At 41.9% G+C, this 21,183-nt stretch overlaps 1 protein-coding gene across 1 annotated transcript in view; it reads left to right on the forward strand.

Annotated features, from left to right (window-relative positions):
- DOCK1 (dedicator of cytokinesis 1) overlaps positions 1 to 21,183 on the forward strand; it is a 523,077-nt gene that overhangs the window by 459,957 nt on the left and 41,937 nt on the right. The window contains exons 41-42 of the mRNA XM_075351602.1: positions 376 to 457; positions 13,492 to 13,576. Of these exons, the coding sequence (XP_075207717.1) occupies positions 376 to 457; positions 13,492 to 13,576 (167 nt within the window). The remainder of the gene's footprint in view (positions 1 to 375; positions 458 to 13,491; positions 13,577 to 21,183) is intronic.

Here is a 21,183-nt window from a genome sequence, read left to right on the forward strand (position 1 = left end):
CGGTTATAGCTACAAACAGTGGGGTTGAGATTATCTGCTTCCTTTTAACACTTATTTCTACGTTTAGCATCTTGTAAATAAAGCAGAAATTAACCGTTCCACAATATGATTGATTTCCAGCATTGATAGATATCGTTAGGCTCTAGATAAGACTTGTATAGACAGAAATTGTCTAGGCCGTCTGGCAGGAGGCTCTCCGAAATCTCGCATACTGGCACTTGTCAAGTTTAAGTAAGGAAATAGAAGGTAATGTTTTTTCGCGGTGCCCTGGGGCATTGCTCGCACCCCAGGTGATAAAATAACATTTTAATGAGACCTACATATTTATGGAATTGAATGAACACACTAGTTTTAATCTTTAATTCTTACAATCAGATATACAATGTTTTACCGTAAAGCCATTGCTCGAGCTGCCACCAAAGTTCAAGAATAAGCCGGTCTCAGAGCAGATTTTAAGGTGCGTACAGGTTTCTCATGAGGTTTTTAAAAAAAAAATAAAAAAAAAAAAATAATTATATATATATCTATATATCTATATATCTATATATCTATATATATCTATATATATATATATATATCATATATATATATATATATCATATATATATATATATATATATATAGAGAGAGAGAGATATCTCATTGGGTAGGTTACTCCACCTAGTAAGCTGGTTAATAAGCCGGTCTCCGAGCAAATTTTAAGGTACGTACAGGTTTCTCATGAGGTTTTTAAAAAAAAAAAACAGAAATATATATAATATATATTGGTTAGGTTACTCCACCTCAGGTGGCTGGTCTTTTAGCCAAGCGGAGTAGAACTTCCAAGCTCCGCTCTACTGGGAAGATGGCTGGATGTGGCCAGCTTCAGGTCTTCTGCGCTCCTCCAATGCTGCACAAGAGGATGTGCAGTTCAGGCCAGTGCCATAATCTTACCGCCCGTTGGATCAGTCAATAATCAGGAACACACCGACCTCCGACAAAGCAGAAAGCTGGGAGCCGGTGCACTCCAAAAGATCAATATTGCAAATGATAATACTAATTATTATAATTTTATTCATTTATATAGCGCTATTAATTCCACAGCGCTTTACATACATTGGCATCACTGTCCCCATTGGGGCTCACAATCTAGAGTCCTTATCTGTATGTCTTTGGAGTGTGGGAGGAAACCGGAGAACCCGGAGGAAACCCACGCAAACACGGGGAGAACATACAAACTTCTTGCAGATAGTGTCCTTGTTGGGATTTGAACCCAGGACCCCAGCGCTGCAAGACTGCAGTGCTAACCACTGAGCCACCGTGCCACAAACAACCCTTTAACCAGGGGGATGATATTTTGAAGGCAAAGGACGGTCACATTGAATAGCGCTGCAATTTTGATTGCTCTCTTGTTCATTCACTTAGTTTATTTTTAGCAATTAATACAATCCAATAAATTTTTTTTATATATATATATATATATATATATATATATATAGATATATACATACGCAGTATATCTACAACAATACATAACTATTTACAGTGTGTCCACCCATATACTGTCCACCGCCATTAACTTGAGAGCAGCAGCAGCTATAAGCATAGAAGTGGTGTCTAGGTATAGTAAAGTAGCCATGCGCTACGCACTGAAACCACCTATAGCGCCACCTGGTGGAAAACAATGGAGTTAGCATTTTTATCTCGAAAACGGAACGAGATAGAGAAAAAAAGGGAATTACAAAGTGCTAGGGCATCATCAATTCAATACGAATCAACACCTTGTAGATAAACCTGTTTTTTGCAGGATATTTGTAAATCTTACTAATAGAAGATATGAAGCCAGTGTGAACACAGTCTAGAAAGATTCTATTGCTCAGACATGTTGCCTTGTGAAATATATATTTATTATATATATATATAGTTTTCAATGAGACGTCTCTCTGGGCGAAGCTTGTGCTTTGCTTCTCTAATAAGCTAGACTTACTTATTTCTGTGATTATACAGTAATCCCCGATAGGGTTGGAAATAGTGGAGCAGATGCAGGAGCATATTACGTAATTGTGAGGCAGCCCTGGCTCCCCCGCGCTGCCCTGTATCCGGTGCTCATGTACACACGTAGGAAGATGATATCTCTGCGTAGCTGAGTGACCCTGCAGCCCCGAGACCGCACGCCCATCACATACCGGTCTCACTCCTCACACAGTCTGTAAAGTGAAGAAATTGTTAATGGAGGGCTGGAAATTCAGATCAGCAGCTTTATAAATAGGAGAAATGAACACTTCTAGAGCTATGACGCAGCATCAAAGGCATTATTTTAATTTACTCACTTTTATGTCTTTTATGTTTTGCTTTTTTTTCTCGTATTCCGGAGGTTTTCCATTACTTCTGTTTGATTATACAAAGAGATGAAAGTGGATCAATCACCAAATTTCACAATATAAACTGCATACTTTATTAAATGGCTTGTACCTGACGAGGATGGTGCACTTAATTTCAAAACAAAATCTATGTCAGAAGAGCTGTATAACCCTGATATTAAAAATGCATGTTTTATAGGACTCAAAAAAAATGCTAATTTTAATATATGGATTTTAAAACTTTCACAAAAGATTACACAGCCATTCTGATGTGGATTTTCACAGTGAGTACAGCAGTCTCATGAGGTCTATATACTCATGCATGACGTTTGTATTGTGAAATCTGGTTAAGAACAAGAAAAGGGAATGACACAGATGAGCACATCAATGGTAAAAAAAAAAAAGTTATCCTCCACCCCCTTTAGACACATGTCCTTTCATTTAAAAGGAACCTGTTACCTCAGAATGTTATTTATCTGCGAACATAGGGTTAATCTGCAGTTAAACAGCTCTGCTATGCGGTTTATGGAAAGTGTAGCTACGGGGAGGAAAAGTCATGGGGACGTGCTCAGCCGCAGCTTTAGCCACGCCCCCTGACAAAGCTGGCAGCTCCCAGGAGGAAATGAGTTAATTTTCTCCCAGTGGCTGCACTTTCAGTTAGGCGGCCAGGCAGCATTGTAACGCTATTTACCTGCAAGTTAACCCTATATCTGCAGGTAAGTAGCATTTTTCGAGGTGACGGGTGTTCTTTTAACCCCTTAACGACCGTGGGCAGTAAAATTACGTCCTAGCGGTCATAATGTTACTGCCCGCGGTCTGCCGGCGGCAGCATGCTGCAATCGTCGCACATCTCAGCTGATTTTCACAGCTGAGATGTGTGCCTGCTAGGCACGAGCAGAATCGTTATCTGCTCGTGCCGTTTAACCCCTTAAATGGTGCTGTCAATATGTGACAGCGCCATTATAAGCGCGATCGCGGTAAAATTTTACTTACCGCCCGATACCGGAAGTCACGTGACGCGATCACGTGACTTTCGGTAGTTGTCATGGTAGCACAGGGTCATGTGAGGACTCCTGTACTACACATGAATTGCTTTCACTTTCCCTGAGCCCGCGGCACAGTGAAAAAGAAAGTGAGCGTATCTGCTGTTTACAGCTCTGTAGCTGTGATCAGCAGATAGTGCAGAGCGATCGGAATGCTGATCGCAATAGCCCCCTAGGGGGGACTAGTAAAATTAAAAAAAAAGTTAAAAAAAATTAAAAACCTAAAAGTTCAAATCACCCCCCATTCGCCCCATTGAAAATTAAAGGGTTAAAAAAATATACACACATTTGGTATCGCTGCGTTCAGAAACGCCCGATCTATCAAAATATAAAATCAATTAATCTGATCAGTATACGGCGTAGCAGCAAAAAAAATCCAAACGCCAAAACGACGTTTTTTTGTCGCCACAACTTTTGTGCAAAATGCAATAAGAGGCGATCAAAACGTAGCATCTGCGCAAAAATAGTACAGTTCAAAACTTCAGCTGGAGACGCAAAAAATAAGCCGTCACTGAGCCATAGATCCCGAAAAATGAGAACGCTACGGGTCACAGAATATGGCGTAAAACGTGCGCCACTTTTTTCGGACAAACTTCCGATTTTTTTTCAACTCCTTATATAAAAGTAAACCTATACATGTTTGGTGTCTACGAACTCGCACTGACCTGAGGCATCACACCCACACATCAGTTTTACCATATAGTGAACACAGTGAATACAATATCTCAAAAACAATAGTGCTATCGCACTTTTTTTGCAATTTTTCTGCATTTGGATTTTTTTTGCCGTTTTCCAGTACACTATATGGGAAAACTGATGGTTTCACTTAAAAGTACAGCTCGTTCCGCAAAAAATGAGCCGTCACATGACCATATTGACTGAAAAATAAATAAGTTACGTCTCTCAGAAAAAGAATGGCGAAAAAAAAACGGAAAGCGAAAAATCGGCCGGTCGTGAAGGGGTTAAAGGGATGTTCTTTCAGCGACTACCATAACACTTTTGAGAGAGCAAGAGGGCCAAAAAGGCAGATTCCTGTCCAATAAATGGGGAATCTAAACATGGATTGCATTGGACCCCTGTTAGGAGCGAATATCGCCTATGGCATCAAGGCCCAATCAAACATTTACAATATATCCTGTTTAAAATGATTGTCACCAGAGAATGACTGTACAAACCAAGAACAGGCGCTCGGTGCAGAATAGTCCTGTGCACCTTATTATCTACTTGTTTCCCTATATCTCCATCCTCACCTCTTTTTTGATTGACAGCTCTGGCTGACCCCTTTATGGTCGCGCTACAGCATTTTAATGAGTTATGGACTGTAACTAGGACATTCCAACGCTGTAAAGGGATTAACAACTTTATTTTAACAGATTTTTGCCCGCAAATGATCTGATCAGCTGACTTGGAGCTAACAGGCGTGGGTGGATTGGTAACCAGTTAAATCCCACTGTCAATTTCCAACAGTGGGATTTAATGCACAGTGGTGGGGAGCGCACCATTGCCCGCAACATTGGCGGCCCCATGACAGGGGTCAGCTGATGAGCCCAGTCACTGTCATGACAAACTTCCTGTGAACACTGGCAGAGTGTCTGCATTCACAGGAGATCAGCATTTCTGCTGGGCAGAAATTGATGCTGAAGCATGGCTCTGATCAGCAGAAGTGATTGCACTATATCACCTTCAAGTCCTTTAAGGGGACTAGTAAAAGCAATAAAAATTGGAGAAAAAAAAGTTTTACAAAATATGAGAAAGTGGAACCCCCCCCCCCCACAAAACTTTAAATCCCCCCCCCCCGCCCTTTTACCCCATTGAATATTAAAAATACGCGTATTTGTTATCGCCTTCAGAAATACCCAATCTATTAAAATATAGGATAAACTAATCTGATCAGTGAAGAGTGTAACGAGAAGAAGAAAAAAATTTAAATTTTTCTTGGTCGCCGCAACATTGCAAAAAAATAAAAAGTGATCAAAACATTTAATCTACCCAAAAATGGTATAAATATAAACACCAGCTCAGATTGCAAAAAAATAAGTCATCACACAGCCCCAGACACCGAAAAATGAGAACGCTACGTGTCTCAGATAATGGCGACAAAAGCACATTTTTATTTTTTTATTACAAATTTTAGAATTTTTTTTCAACATTTAAATAAAAAAATAAATATAAAAATATATATATATATATATATATATATATATATATATATATATATATGTATATGTGTATATATGTATGTATGTATATATATATATATATATATATATATATATATGTATACACATATATATGTGTATGTATATATATATATATATATGTGTGTGTGTATGTATGTGTGTATATATATATATATATATACTATATACACTGTGTGTATGTATGTATGTATGTGTATATATATATGTGTGTGTGTGTGTGTGTGTGTGTGTGTATGTATATATATATATATATATATATATATATATATATATATATATATATATATATACCGTATTTTTCGGACCATAAGGCGCACTTTTTTCCCCCCAAATGTTGAGGGAAAGTGGGGGGGTGCGTCTTATGGTCTGACTATAAGGCTGCGGGGAATGAGGGTGCCGCGGTTGGAGCGGGTCATCGGGGCACGAGCAGGCTCTAACAGCCTGCCGTGACCACGTGGGCCCGCTCATTACATATGCACGCCCATTCTCCCGCCCATCATCTCTCAGCGAAACCGGCGCTGACAGGTGGGCGGGGTGATGGGCGGGGGGGGTGCGTGCATAATTAGCAGCAGGCCGTGATCACCCCTGGCAACTACAGCCTGGAGCGATCATGTGCGGCTGTATTCACTGCCCCCCGTGCATCATTATCAGCGCGGGGTGCAGTGAATTAGTGTACTCACCCGTCACCGTGTGTGGAGCCGCCCCCCTGCAGCATCGCGTCTTCCTGTCTGTGCCGGCGGTCAGCTGGTCTGGACACTAGCGGCGCGCACCGCGATGACGTCATCGCTGTGCGCGCCGCTAGTATCCACCAGAATCGATCAGCTTACCGCCGGCACAGACAGGAAGACGCGATGCTGCAGACAACGGTGACGGCTCCACACAGCGGCGCTGCAGCTGAGACAGAGATCGGTGCTTCAGGGAGTGAGGAAGGGTAAGTATAAACGTTTATTTTTTTTTTCCTGTGCCACAGGATACACGCCATTTACCAGGATGGGGGCATTTCATGAGCAGGATGGATGGGGGCATTTCATGAGCAGGATGGATGGGGGCATATCATGAGCAGGATGGGGGCATTTCATGAGCAGGATGGATGGGGGCATTTCATGAGCAGGATGGATGGGGGCATATCATGAGCAGGATGGATGGGGGCATTTCATGAGCAGGATGGATGGGGGCATATCATGAGCAGGATGGATGGGGGCATTTCATGAGCAGGATGGATGGGGGCATATCATGAGCAGGATGGATGGGGGCATATCTTGAGCAGGATGGATGGGGGCATATCTTGAGCAGGATGGATGGGGGCATATCATGAGCAGGATGGATGGGGGCATATCATGAGCAGGATGGATGGGGGCATTTCATGAGCAGGATGGATGGGGGCATATCATGAGCAGGATGGATGGGGGCATATCATGAGCAGGATGGATGGGGGCATTTCATGAGCAGGATGGATGGGGGCATATCATGAGCAGGATGGATGGGGGCATTTCATGAGCAGGATGGATGGGGGCATTTCATGAGCAGGATGGATGGGGGCATATCATGAGCAGGATGGATGGGGGCATATCATGAGCAGGATGGATGGGGGCATATCATGAGCAGGATGGATGGGGGCATTTCATGAGCAGGATTTATGGGGGCATTTCATGAGCAGGATGGATGGGGGCATATCATGAGCAGGATGGATGGGGGCATTTCATGAGCAGGATGGATGGGGGCATTTCATGAGCAGGATGGATGGGGGCATTTCATGAGCAGGATGGATGGGGGCATTTCATGAGCAGGATGGATGGGGGCATTTCATGAGCAGGATGGATGGGGGCATATCATGAGCAGGATGGATGGGGGCATATCATGAGCAGGATGGATGGGGGCATATCATGAGCAGGATGGATGGGGGCATTTCATGAGCAGGATGGATGGGGGCATTTCATGAGCAGGATGGATGGGGGCATTTCATGAGCAGGATGGATGGGGGCATATCATGAGCAGGATGGATGGGGGCATATCATGAGCAGGATGGATGGGGGCATATCATGAGCAGGATGGATGGGGGCATTTCATGAGCAGGATGGATGGGGGCATATCATGAGCAGGATGGATGGGGGGTATATCATGAGCAGGATGGATGGGGGCATATCATGAGCAGGATGGATGGGGGTAAATCATGAGCAGGATGGATGGGGGTATATCATGAGCAGGATGGATGGGGGTATATCATGAGCAGGATGGATGGGGGTATATCATGAGCAGGATGGATGGGGGGTATATTATTAGCAGGTTGGGGGGTATATGAGCAGGATCATATACAAGGCAGGAGGATCCTTATCAGAATGGGGTACCTTAGTAGAGAATTTGGGGACATTACCCCCATAACAGTGTCAGCGGCAGATCCTCGCCCCATAACAGTGTGTCATGACCATATTTTTTGGTTAAAATTTTATTTTCCTATTGTCCTCCTCTAAAACCAGGGTGCGTCTTATGGTCAGGTGCGTCTTATAGTTTGAAAAATACGGTGTATATATATATATACATATATATATATATATGTACATATATATGTGTGTATATATATGTACATATATATGTGTGTATATGTATATATATATAGATGTGTGTGTGTGTGTGTATATATATATATATATATATATATATATATATATATATATATATATGTGTGTATATGTGTGTATATATATATATATATATATAATGGATGTATGTGTATATATATACACTATGATGTCTGGTATCTATGAAATGTGGGGAACCCGAGCATTTTTCTGGAGGATTTCCCAGAGAATGCACGGGATCCCCTTTGACATAGATTAGGTTCAGTATTCGTATTGAATACTTGAATAGTGCTAGGCGTTCGGGATGTATATCCCCGAATATTTTAGTATTAGCTGTTCACTAGTTTTGAGCAGTGTTTAGAATGGTGTAACTTTTGGGTATTTTCGGTCACCTAGGCCTCTTAAAGTCACTTCAAGTATGATGTGATCCCTAAAACAAAATGCATTAGTAAATTTTGTTGGATGTCTCAATTTTTATTTTTTTTTAATTGATTTATGTATTACATTTTTTTTTTTTTTTTTTTTATGTGGCCAAACGACCACACTAAAAATAATCACTAACAGCAACATAGACCGTAATGGGTCAATCTACTATCAATGAAAAACACTGATCGAGCTCGTACATGAAAAGCTGGTGTCTAAAATGCAGATTTTGCTGCAGTCCTATGTAAATACACAGTGTCCTATTAGAGTCATCTCCGTCAAATGCAACTCTTGTAATATTGAGATAATATTCCTAAAGCTAATGACTAAGCCACAAATGCTTCCTGCTTTATACCAGGTTCAGTCGCTAATTTTACATACAAATCAGCAGGGAAGCCCCCACATGGGACCCCGCACTTGGTTTTCTTCTCGATACGGGAGTTATTGAATTATCTAAAGATAAGGGAGGTGTCTGCAGGGGCCTGACGACACACATGGCTGCCTGGGGCGAGGTAATAGCCTGAGATCGCCCCTTACATGTGCGTCCACCGGGAATCTGCACAAAGCCTTGTTTTCTTCATTAGGAAGTGCCGAGCATAAAGACTGAATTAAAACTCTACTAAATGATTTTTTTTTTTCTACATATCATCTGCATTCAGCCGCATCGGGGGAAAAGGTGCGGGCTGGTACGAAACATTTCAATTTGCCAAATTCACAAAGCCTAGAAATTTCAATAGTACAATAGAAAGAAGAAGAATTGCTTCAGAATTACTGTCAGGCCAGGCGGTCCTACAAAGTCTGTAGATCTTAGGTTATGGTTAATTGGGGTGAGAGGAAATTTCCAGTTCAGTAGTGTGTGTGAGGTATAAATTAAATCAAGTTTCCCCAAAAATAAGCCCTACCCAGAAAATAAGGTCCAGCAGGAATTTTCGGCCTGTTCAGAGTAAGGCTTAAATAAAGGCCCTATCCCGAAAATAAGCCTAATCGCGGTTCAATAATAAAGTGTCCATGCAGCTAAAAAAGTTAAAGAATACAGCAGGACACTTCATTATAGAAAGCAGTCACCCTCAAAAGAGAGAAGACAGACCCCGGGATCATACTCACCAGACGCCGAACAGGACGTTGTGGAACTCATTGAGGACCTGTGCTGGAACTCATTGAGGACCTGTGGTGGAACTCATCGAGGACCTGTGGTGGAACTCATCGAGGACCTGTGCTGGAACTCATCGAGGACCTGTGCTGGAACTCATCGAGGACTTGTGCTGGAACTCATCGAGGACCTGTGCTGGAACTCATCGAGGACCTGTGCTGGAACTCATCGAGGACCTGTGGTGGAACTCATCGAGGACCTGTGGTGGAACTCATCGAGGACCTGTGGTGGAACTCATCGAGGACCTGTGGTGGAACTCATCGAGGACCTGTGGTGGAACTCATCGAGGACCTGTGCTGGAACTCATCGAGGACCTGTGGTGGAACTCATCGAGGACCTGTGCTGGAACTCATTGAGGACCTGTGCTGGAACTCATTGAGGACCTGTGCTGGAACTCATTGAGGACCTGTGGTGGAACTCATCGAGGATCTGCAGTGGAACACACACACCCAGTGATACCCTACTGCTCCGGGGACCTGGGACGCAGTGCAACATATCCATGCGTTCCACCGCAGATCCTCGTGTTCCACAGCGGTGCTGGCCAGAAGCAGTATGTTATCATCGGATGTGTTTGTATGATGTACCTGCAATCTGATGTTTGAGTGTGAGTGTCGGTTGAAAGCAGGGGAGGACCGCTGTGGAGCACAGAAGGACCTCCTGGGAGCGCCTGCTGTGTATTGCAGAAGGACCTGGGAGCAATGCAGATGTATGAGGTCTGGAAAGGATGATTCTTGTCTTCTCTTTCTGTTTTTTTCGTTTCTCTCTTTTTACCATAACAAATTATTTTGTCCATGTGACTCTATATACACACAATCAGTATATATATATATATATATATATATATATATATATATATATATATATATATATATATATATATATATATATATACCGTATTTTTCGGACTATAAGACGCACCGGACTATAAGACGCACCCTTGTTTTAGAAGAGGAAAAAATAGAAAAAAAAATAAAATTAAAGTAAAAGAATGTGGTCATGACACACTGTTGTTTTACTGCTGACAGTGTTACTGAGGTAATAATATCCCCAAATTATGTCCTCATATCCTCCATTCTGGGTACCTTCCAGGTATATATGGCCTCCATCGTGGAATATGTATGTTCCCCATCATTATACGTGTGATCCTCCAATCTGGTGTGTGTGTGTGTATAGTTATAGTGTGTGTGTGTGTGTGTGTGTGTGTGTGTATATAGTTATATAGTGTGTGTGTGTATATAGCTATATAGTGTGTTTGTGTGTGTGTGTGTGCGTGTGTATATAGTTATATAGTGTGTGTGTGTGTGTGTGTAAATATATATATATATGATCCAACCATATCCAGGTGTACAGTAATGCCTATACTATATTATTTATTGCCTTACTTTTACTGATGTGCTGCTCACCATGCTTCAGTTTGGTCCTGGCATTACAAACAAAGTCTTCCATATCTTAAGGACCTGCAGTGATGTAATGAAGAGGCGGGCACTGTGCTGTTCTGTGCTGCTCTGGCCACCCCTCTGCATTACATCACTGTAGGTCCTTGTCAGCTACGGGAGACTGAGCAGAGGCAGCAGGAGCAAAGTGAAAGTAATTTGAGCCCTCAGCATAGAGACTGCGGCTGTGCTGTGAAGGTATGCCGTGCTCTGGCCCGGACACTGCAGTGATCTGCACATCCTCCGGGTGAGACATGACTGCAGCGGCACCCTGCTCCTGCCTCCTAAACAGCGGACACACAGTCTCCCCAGCCGCTGCAGGAAGCCGGCATCTGGAGCTCCCACGTGTGACCGCTGTTTACATTAAACAAGTATTCATTAGCTGCTCCTCACACCCGCTGACTGCAGAGAGAGGTGGGCGGGGAGCAGCTAATGAATATTCCTTTACTTTAAGCAGCGGGCACACGTGGTTTCTCCAGCCGCTGGCATCCTGCAGCAGCAACCCTCCCTGCCTCCTGTGATCCCACTGCATAGCGCTGACTCCCCACAGCTCCCTACCCCGCAGCTTCAGACCATAAGACGCACCCCACACTTTCCTCCCAAATTTGGAGGAAAAAAAGTGCGTCTTATGGTCCGAAAAATACAGTATATTTTAGTACATACCAAAAGTTTAGACACACCTCATTCAAAGAGTTTTCTTTCTTTTGTAGATTCACATTGAAGGCATCAAAACTATGAATTAAAAAATGTGGAATGAAAAACTTAAAAAAAAAGTGTGAAACAACTGAAGATATGTCTTATATTCTAGGTTGTTCAAAGTAGCCACCTTTTGCTTTGATTACTGTTTTGCACACTCTTGGCATTCTCTTTATGAGCTTCAAGAGGTAGTCACCGGAAATGGTTTTCCGACAGTCTTGAAGGAGTTCCCAGAGATGATTAGCACTTGTTGGCCCTTTCACTCTGCGGTTCCAGCTCACCCCAAACCATCTCGATTGGGTTCAGGTCTGCTGACTGTGGAGACCAGGTCATCTGGCGTAGCACCCCATTACTCTCCTTCTTAGTCAAATAGCCCTTACACAGCCTGGAGGTGTGTTTGGGGTCATTGTCGTGTTGAAAAATAAATGATGGTCCAACTAAACGCAAACCGGATGGAATAGCATGCCGCTGCAAGATGCTGTGGTAGCCATGCTGGCTCTGTATGCCTTCAATTTTGAATAAATCCCCAACAGTGTCACCAGCAAAGCACCCCCAAACCATGACGCCTCCTCCTCCATGCTTCACGGTGGGAACCAGCCATGTAGAGTCCATCCGTTCACCTTTTCTACAAAGACACAGTGGTTGGATCCAAAGATCTCAAATTTGGACTCATCAGACCAAAGCACAGATTACCACTGGTCTAATGTCCATTCCTTGTGTTCTTTAGCCCAAACAAGTCTCTTCTGCTTGGTGCCTGTCCTTAGCAATGTCCTTCTCTAGCAGCTATTTTACCATGAAGGCCTGCTGCACAAAGTCTCCTCTTAATAGTTCTTCTAGAGATGAGAAGGTGTGTCCAAACGTTTGGTCTGTGGTGTGTGTGTGTGTGTGTGTGTGTGTGTGTGTGTATGTATGTATATATGTATGTATATATATATATATATTTATTTATATATATATATTTATTTATATATATATATTTATATGTATATATGTATACATATGTATGTGTGTGTGTATATATATATATATATATATATATATATATATATATATATATGTATGTATGTATGTATGTATAGATAGATAAAATATATATATATATATATATATATATATATATATATATATATATATATATATATTTGTGTATGTACGGTACATATTTCACGAGACAACATGGCTGGGCAGTAGAATCTTTCTGGACTGTGTTCACACTGGATTCATATTTTCCATTAGTAAGATTTGCAATAAATCCTGCAAAAGTACAGGTTTATCTACACCCGGATGTATTACATTTTTGACTGGGGAGTAGCTGAGGGGCGGAGTAACTGTTGTGTACTGCAGATGGGAAAGGGGGGAGGCTCCTGCTGCAGGCACTTCTCACAAAAGCTGTGGGCTAGGTCTCCGTGAACATTACAGTTGCATAGTGGCGGTCATGTAGCCAGATATGGGCCCCGATCAGTTGTGTTCTCACCCCTAATAGTGTCAGAAAACACAGAAAAATTGTTATCATTCCAGGTACGAGTCGGGTCGTCACTACCTGTCGTCTGATAGATTTCTTTTACCTTATTACCGTGTTGTTATTTATTACCTTTGAGGTATCCATATCTGTCTTTACGATTTCCCGCAGTTTCTACCGAATTAATGAAGTTGTTCGATTCCAATACTCCCGGCCAATCAGAAAAGGGGAAAAAGATCCAGAAAACGAATTTGCAGTAAGTACTTGAGAATTTAGCTGCTACAAATCGCCCCCCAAAGACATTTATGATCAAGAAATGTAATTATTATACACACCGCCTGGCGTGAAAAGAAGAGCGTTCAGCGGATCAATAGATCCTAATCGAAGGAGAACAGCTTGTGTGGCGTAAATACTGTCATTTCCAGTCCTGCTTTACAGATAGGGAGCCTAGTTTGTTATTTTGGGGACGGCGGATGTGCGGACGGTCACAATTAGTTCTGCAAATTTTGCTTTTTAATCTGCAAACATATTGTAACGATTGTGGGATTATATAAAGAGATGATCATGGCAGGTTATATTATGCCTGTGCTCCATATGGGTTACTTACTGCTTCGCTTTTAGATCAGTCCCATTCATTAAAATGATTTTTCAATGTTATGAAAGGAATAAAAAGTTGCAGGATACGCCATTGCTTTACAAAACGTAGGGTCTGATCTCTGGGACTGCAAAGATCCTGATAATCAAGGGGTCAGAGCACTGGTTTTGTGCTGCGTCTTCCATTAGGGCTGTCTGTATTTTCCTGCCCAGCTGGTGATCGGGAGCTCCAATGCCAGGGGGTAAAAACTTTATCCCAACAGGGCGCAATCCAGCCAATCCTAAAGTGGTGGCATATCCTGGCATAGTATGGGAATACTTCTTTAAAGGGAACCTGTCACCAGATTTGGGGGCTATAAGCTGCGGCCACCACCAGTGGGCTCTTATATACAGCATTCTAACATTCTGGCGCCTCCTCTTTCGGCCATCTTTGTCATCCTTCTTCTGAAGCCGGGGTGCCTGACTCGTCCTATGTCATCCACCTATGGCATTGAGGTCTTGTAGTGCACCTGCGTGGGACCAGCAAGTGTGTATGACTTAGGATGTGTCATGCACACAGGCTTCAGAAAGAGGACGAAGATGGCCGAAAGAGGCGACACCGGAGAACGGAGACACCCATACGACCCAACTCCACCACAGCGACCGTTTAGGTAAGTATTATGAAGTGATTTTTATGTTGTACACAGCGGCCTGGGCTCTTATATACAGCATGTTAGAATGCTGTACATAAGAGCCCGGTGGTGGTGGCCACAGCTTATAGGCCCCAAATCTGCTGACAGGTTCCCTTTAAATTGCACCTCTTGTAATCCCCGGAAAATTTAAAATTTCAGTCTGTAATATTAAAATGCTGAATTTTGATTTGATTTTTTAAATGACCTCATCTTAGTAGGAGCATATACCATCACTTAATTGGCGTCCGATCTATTGAATCATCTCAGACCAAAGAGTTACAGCAACGCATCCCCTTAAGAGTTTGATTCCACCCACCGGACTGTGCAGAAAATGACATCTAACCCTTTTTTACTTAAAGGGGTTTTCCCACGAACAACGTTCATTTTAAAATTGATTTTAATCAATAGATCTTAGAATGATAATAATTTCCACAATTGGATGTGCTTAAAAAAATGTTCCTGTGCTGTGATAATCTTGTATATATGACCCTGCTATGGCCTGTGTAATGGCTGTGTCTGACCGTACAGGACAGGGGTGGGCAATTAATTTTCCCATGGGGCCACATGAGAAATTGGGATTGGTTTAGAGGGCCGGACTAATATAATTAACTCCGTTCTACCCAATATACTACATTACTACACCCCCTCCATATACTACGCCTGTAATAAACTACATTACTACACCCCCATATACTACACCTGTATTATACTACACCCCCATATACACCTGTATTATACTACACCACTATATAATACACCTGTGATATACTACATCACTACACCCCATATACTACACCTGTAATATAGTACACCCTCATATAGCACACCTGTAATATACTACACCTCCATATAGTACACCTGTAATATACTACATCACTACATCCCTATATACTACACCTGTAATATACTACATCTCCATATAGCACACCTGTAATATACTACACCTCCATATTGTACACCTGTAATATACTACATCTCCATATAGCACACCTGTAATATACTACACCTCCATATAGTACACATGTAATATAATGCATCACTACATCCCTATATACTACACCTGTAATATACTACATCTCCATATAGCACACCTGTAATATACTACATCACTATACCCCCATATACTACACCACTATATACACCTCCATATAGCACACCTGTAATATACTACACCTCCATATAGCACACCTGTAATATACTACACCTCCATATAGCACACCTGTAATATACTACACCTCCATATACTACACCTGTAATATACTACACCTCCATATAGCACACCTCTAATATACTACACCTCCATATACTACACCTGTAATATACTACACCTCCATATAGCACACCTGTAATATACTACACCTCCATATAGTACACCTGTAATATACTACACCTCCATATAGCACACCTGTAATATACTACGCCTCCATATACTACACCTGTAATATACTACACCTCCATATAGCACACCTGTAATATACTACACCTCCATATAGCACACCTGTAATATACTACACCTCCATATAGCACACCTGTAATATACTACACCTCCATATACTACACCTCCATATAGCACACCTGTAATATACTACACCTCCATATAGTACACCTGTAATATACTACACCTCCATATAGTACACCTGTAATATACTACACCTCCATATAGCACACCTGTAATATACTACGCCTCCATATACTACATCTGTAATATACTACACCTCCATATAGAACACCTGTAATATACTACACCTCCATATAGCACACCTGTAATATACTACACCTCCATATAGCACACCTGTAATATACTACACCTGTAATATACTACACCTCCATATAGCACACCTGTAATATACTACACCTCCATATAGCACACCTGTAATATACTACACCTCCATATAGCACACCTGTAATATACTACACCTCCATATTCTACACCTGTAATATACTACACCTCCATATAGCACACCTGTAATATACTACACCTCCATATACTACACCTGTAATATACTACACCTCCATATAGCACACCTGTAATATATTACACCTCCATATAGTACACCTGTAATATACTACACCTCCATATAGCACACCTGTAATATACTACACCTCCATATACTACACCTGTAATATACTACACCTCCATATAGCACACCTCTAATATACTACACCTCCATATACTTCACCTGTAATATACTACACCTCCATATAGCACACCTGTAATATACTACACCTCCATATAGCACACCTGTAATATACTACACCTCCATATACTACACCTGTAATATACTACACCTCCATATAGCACACCTGTAATATACTACGCCTCCATATACTACACCTGTAATATACTACACCTCCATATAGCACACCTGTAATATACTACGACTCCATATACTACACCTGTAATATACTACACCTCCATATAACACACCTGTAATATACTACACCTCCATATAGCACACCTGTAATATACTACACCTCCATATAGCACACCTGTAATATACTACACCTCCATATAGCACACCTGTAATATACTACACCTCCATATAGCACACCTGTAATATACTACACCTCCATATAGCACACCTGTAATATACTACACCTCCATATAGCACACCTGTAATATACTACGCCTCCATATAGCACACCTGTAATATACTACACCTCCATATAGCACACCTGTAATATACTACACCTCCATATAGCACACCTGTAATATACTACACCTCCATATAGCACACCTGTAATATACTGCACCTCCATATAGCACACCTGTAATATACTACACCTCCATATACTACACCTGTAATATACTACACCTCCATATAGCACACCTCTAATATACTACACCTCCATATACTACACCTGTAATATACTACACCTCCATATAGCACACCTGTAATATACTACACCTCCATATAGTACACCTGTAATATACTACACCTCCATATAGCACACCTGTAATATACTACGCCTCCATATACTACACCTGTAATATACTACACCTCCATATAGTACACCTGTAATATACTTCGCCTCCATATACTACACCTGTAATATACTACACCTCCATATAGCACACCTGTAATATACTACACCTCCATATAGCACACCTGTAATATACTACACCTCCATATAGCACACCTGTAATATACTACACCTCCATATAGCACACCTGTAATATACTACACCTCCATATACTACACCTGTAATATACTACACCTCCATATAGCACACCTGTAATATACTACACCTCCATATTCTACACCTGTAATATACTACACCTCCATATAGCACACCTGTAATATACTACACCTCCATATACTACACCTGTAATATACTACACCTCCATATAGCACACCTGTAATATATTACACCTCCATATAGTACACCTGTAATATACTACACCTCCATATAGCACACCTGTAATATACTACACCTCCATATACTACACCTGTAATATACTACACCTCCATATAGCACACCTCTAATATACTACACCTCCATATACTTCACCTGTAATATACTACACCTCCATATAGCACACCTGTAATATACTACACCTCCATATAGCACACCTGTAATATACTACACCTCCATATACTACACCTGTAATATACTACACCTCCATATAGCACACCTGTAATATACTACGCCTCCATATACTACACCTGTAATATACTACACCTCCATATAGCACACCTGTAATATACTACGACTCCATATACTACACCTGTAATATACTACACCTCCATATAACACACCTGTAATATACTACACCTCCATATAGCACACCTGTAATATACTACACCTCCATATAGCACACCTGTAATATACTACACCTCCATATAGCACACCTGTAATATACTACACCTCCATATAGCACACCTGTAATATACTACACCTCCATATAGCACACCTGTAATATACTACACCTCCATATAGCACACCTGTAATATACTACGCCTCCATATAGCACACCTGTAATATACTACACCTCCATATAGCACACCTGTAATATACTACACCTGTAATATACTGCACCTCCATATAGCACACCTGTAATATACTACACCTCCATATACTACACCTGTAATATACTACACCTCCATATAGCACACCTCTAATATACTACACCTCCATATACTACACCTGTAATATACTACACCTCCATATAGCACACCTGTAATATACTACACCTCCATATAGTACACCTGTAATATACTACACCTCCATATAGCACACCTGTAATATACTACGCCTCCATATACTACACCTGTAATATACTACACCTCCATATAGTACACCTGTAATATACTTCGCCTCCATATACTACACCTGTAATATACTACACCTCCATATAGCACACCTGTAATATACTACACCTCCATATAGCACACCTGTAATATACTACACCTCCATATAGCACACCTGTAATATACTACACCTCCATATACTACACCTGTAATATACTACACCTCCATATATCACACCTGTAATATACTACACCTCCATATAGTACACCTGTAATATACTACACCTCCATATAGTACACCTGTAATATACTACACCTCCATATAGCACACCTGTAATATACTACGCCTCCATATACTACACCTGTAATATACTACACCTCCATATAGCACACCTGTAATATACTACACCTCCATATAGCACACCTGTAATATACTACACCTGTAATATACTACACCTCCATATAGCACACCTGTAATATACTACACCTCCATATAGCACACCTGTAATATACTACACCTGTAATATACTACACCTCCATATAGCACACCTGTAATATACTACACCTCCATATAGCACACCTGTAATATACTACACCTCCATATACTACACCTGTAATATACTACACCTCCATATAGCACACCTGTAATATACTACACCTCCATATACTACACCTGTAATATACTACACCTCCATATAGTACACCTGTAATATACTACACCTCCATATAGCACACCTGTAATATACTACACCTCCATATACTACACCTGTAATATACTACACCTCCATATAGCACACCTGTAATATACTACACCTCCATATAGCACACCTGTAATATACTACATCACTATACCCCCATATACTACACCACTATATACAACACCTCCATATAGCACACCTGTAATATACTACACCTCCATATAGTACACCTGTAATATACTACACCTCCATATAGCACACCTGTAATATACTACACCTCCATATACTACACCTGTAATATACTACACCTCCATATAGTACACCTGTAATATACTACACCTCCATATAGCACACCTGTAATATACTACACCTCCATATACTACACCTGTAATATACTACACCTCCATATAGCACACCTGTAATATACTACACCTCCATATAGCACACCTGTAATATACTACATCACTATACCCCCATATACTACACCACTATATACAACACCTCCATATAGCACACCTGTAATATACTACACCTCCATATAGTACACCTGTAATATACTACACCCCCCATATGTCACACAGCCTGCACCCCCATATCACACACACTACACCCCCATATGTCACACACCCTGCTCCCCATACAGCCTGCACCCCCATATCACACACACTACACCCCCATATGTCACACACCCTGCTCCCCATATAGCCTGCACCCCCATATCACACACACCCTGCTCCCCGTACAGCCTGCACCCCCATATCACACACACACTACACTACACCCCCATATGTCACACACCCTGCTCTCCATACAGCCTGCACCCCCATATCACACACACACTACACCCCCATATGTCACACACCCTGCTCTCCATACAGCCTGCACCCCCATATCACACACACTATACCCCCATATGTCATACACCCTGCTCCCCATACAGCCTGCACCCCCATATCACACACACTATACCCGCATATGTCACACACCCTGCTCCCCATACAGCCTGCACCCCCATATCACACACACACTACACTACACCCCCATATGTCACACACCCTGCTCTCCATACAGCCTGCACCCCCATATCACACACACACTACACCCCCATATGTCACACACCCTGCTCTCCATACAGCCTGCACCCCCATATCACACACACTATACCCCCATATGTCATACACCCTGCTCCCCATACAGCCTGCACCCCCATATCACACACACTATACCCCCATATGTCACACACCCCCTGCCCCACATATCTCACCCTGCCTGTACCCCAACTTACCCCTTTCAAACACTCTGCACCCCTTCACATCTTTCTGTCAGTCTGCAGCCCTCATATGCCACTCACCCTGCAGCTTCTCCCTCATGTCCCCTCTTTTCTTATTACCAGTCATGTGTCCAAATCTCCTTCAGGATTCAGTATCTCTTGCTTTCTATCCAGCATCCTGTGTCTCCTCCCACACAGTCACATGGGCGTGACATCATCGCAGGTCCTGCAGGATGGAGTATTCCGTCTGCTGTAGCTCACAAACGGCTGGTGGCCTCTCCAGGTCAGGGGCCCCTCTGCTGACACTGGGCTCCCCTGACTCACAGGCCGGCACCCTGACGGTCGCATTGTCGGCCACTACACAGCGGCACTACACAT

The sequence above is a fragment of the Anomaloglossus baeobatrachus genome, chromosome 5 (genome assembly GCF_048569485.1).
Source record: "Anomaloglossus baeobatrachus isolate aAnoBae1 chromosome 5, aAnoBae1.hap1, whole genome shotgun sequence".
Taxonomy (NCBI): Eukaryota; Metazoa; Chordata; class Amphibia; order Anura; family Aromobatidae; genus Anomaloglossus; species Anomaloglossus baeobatrachus.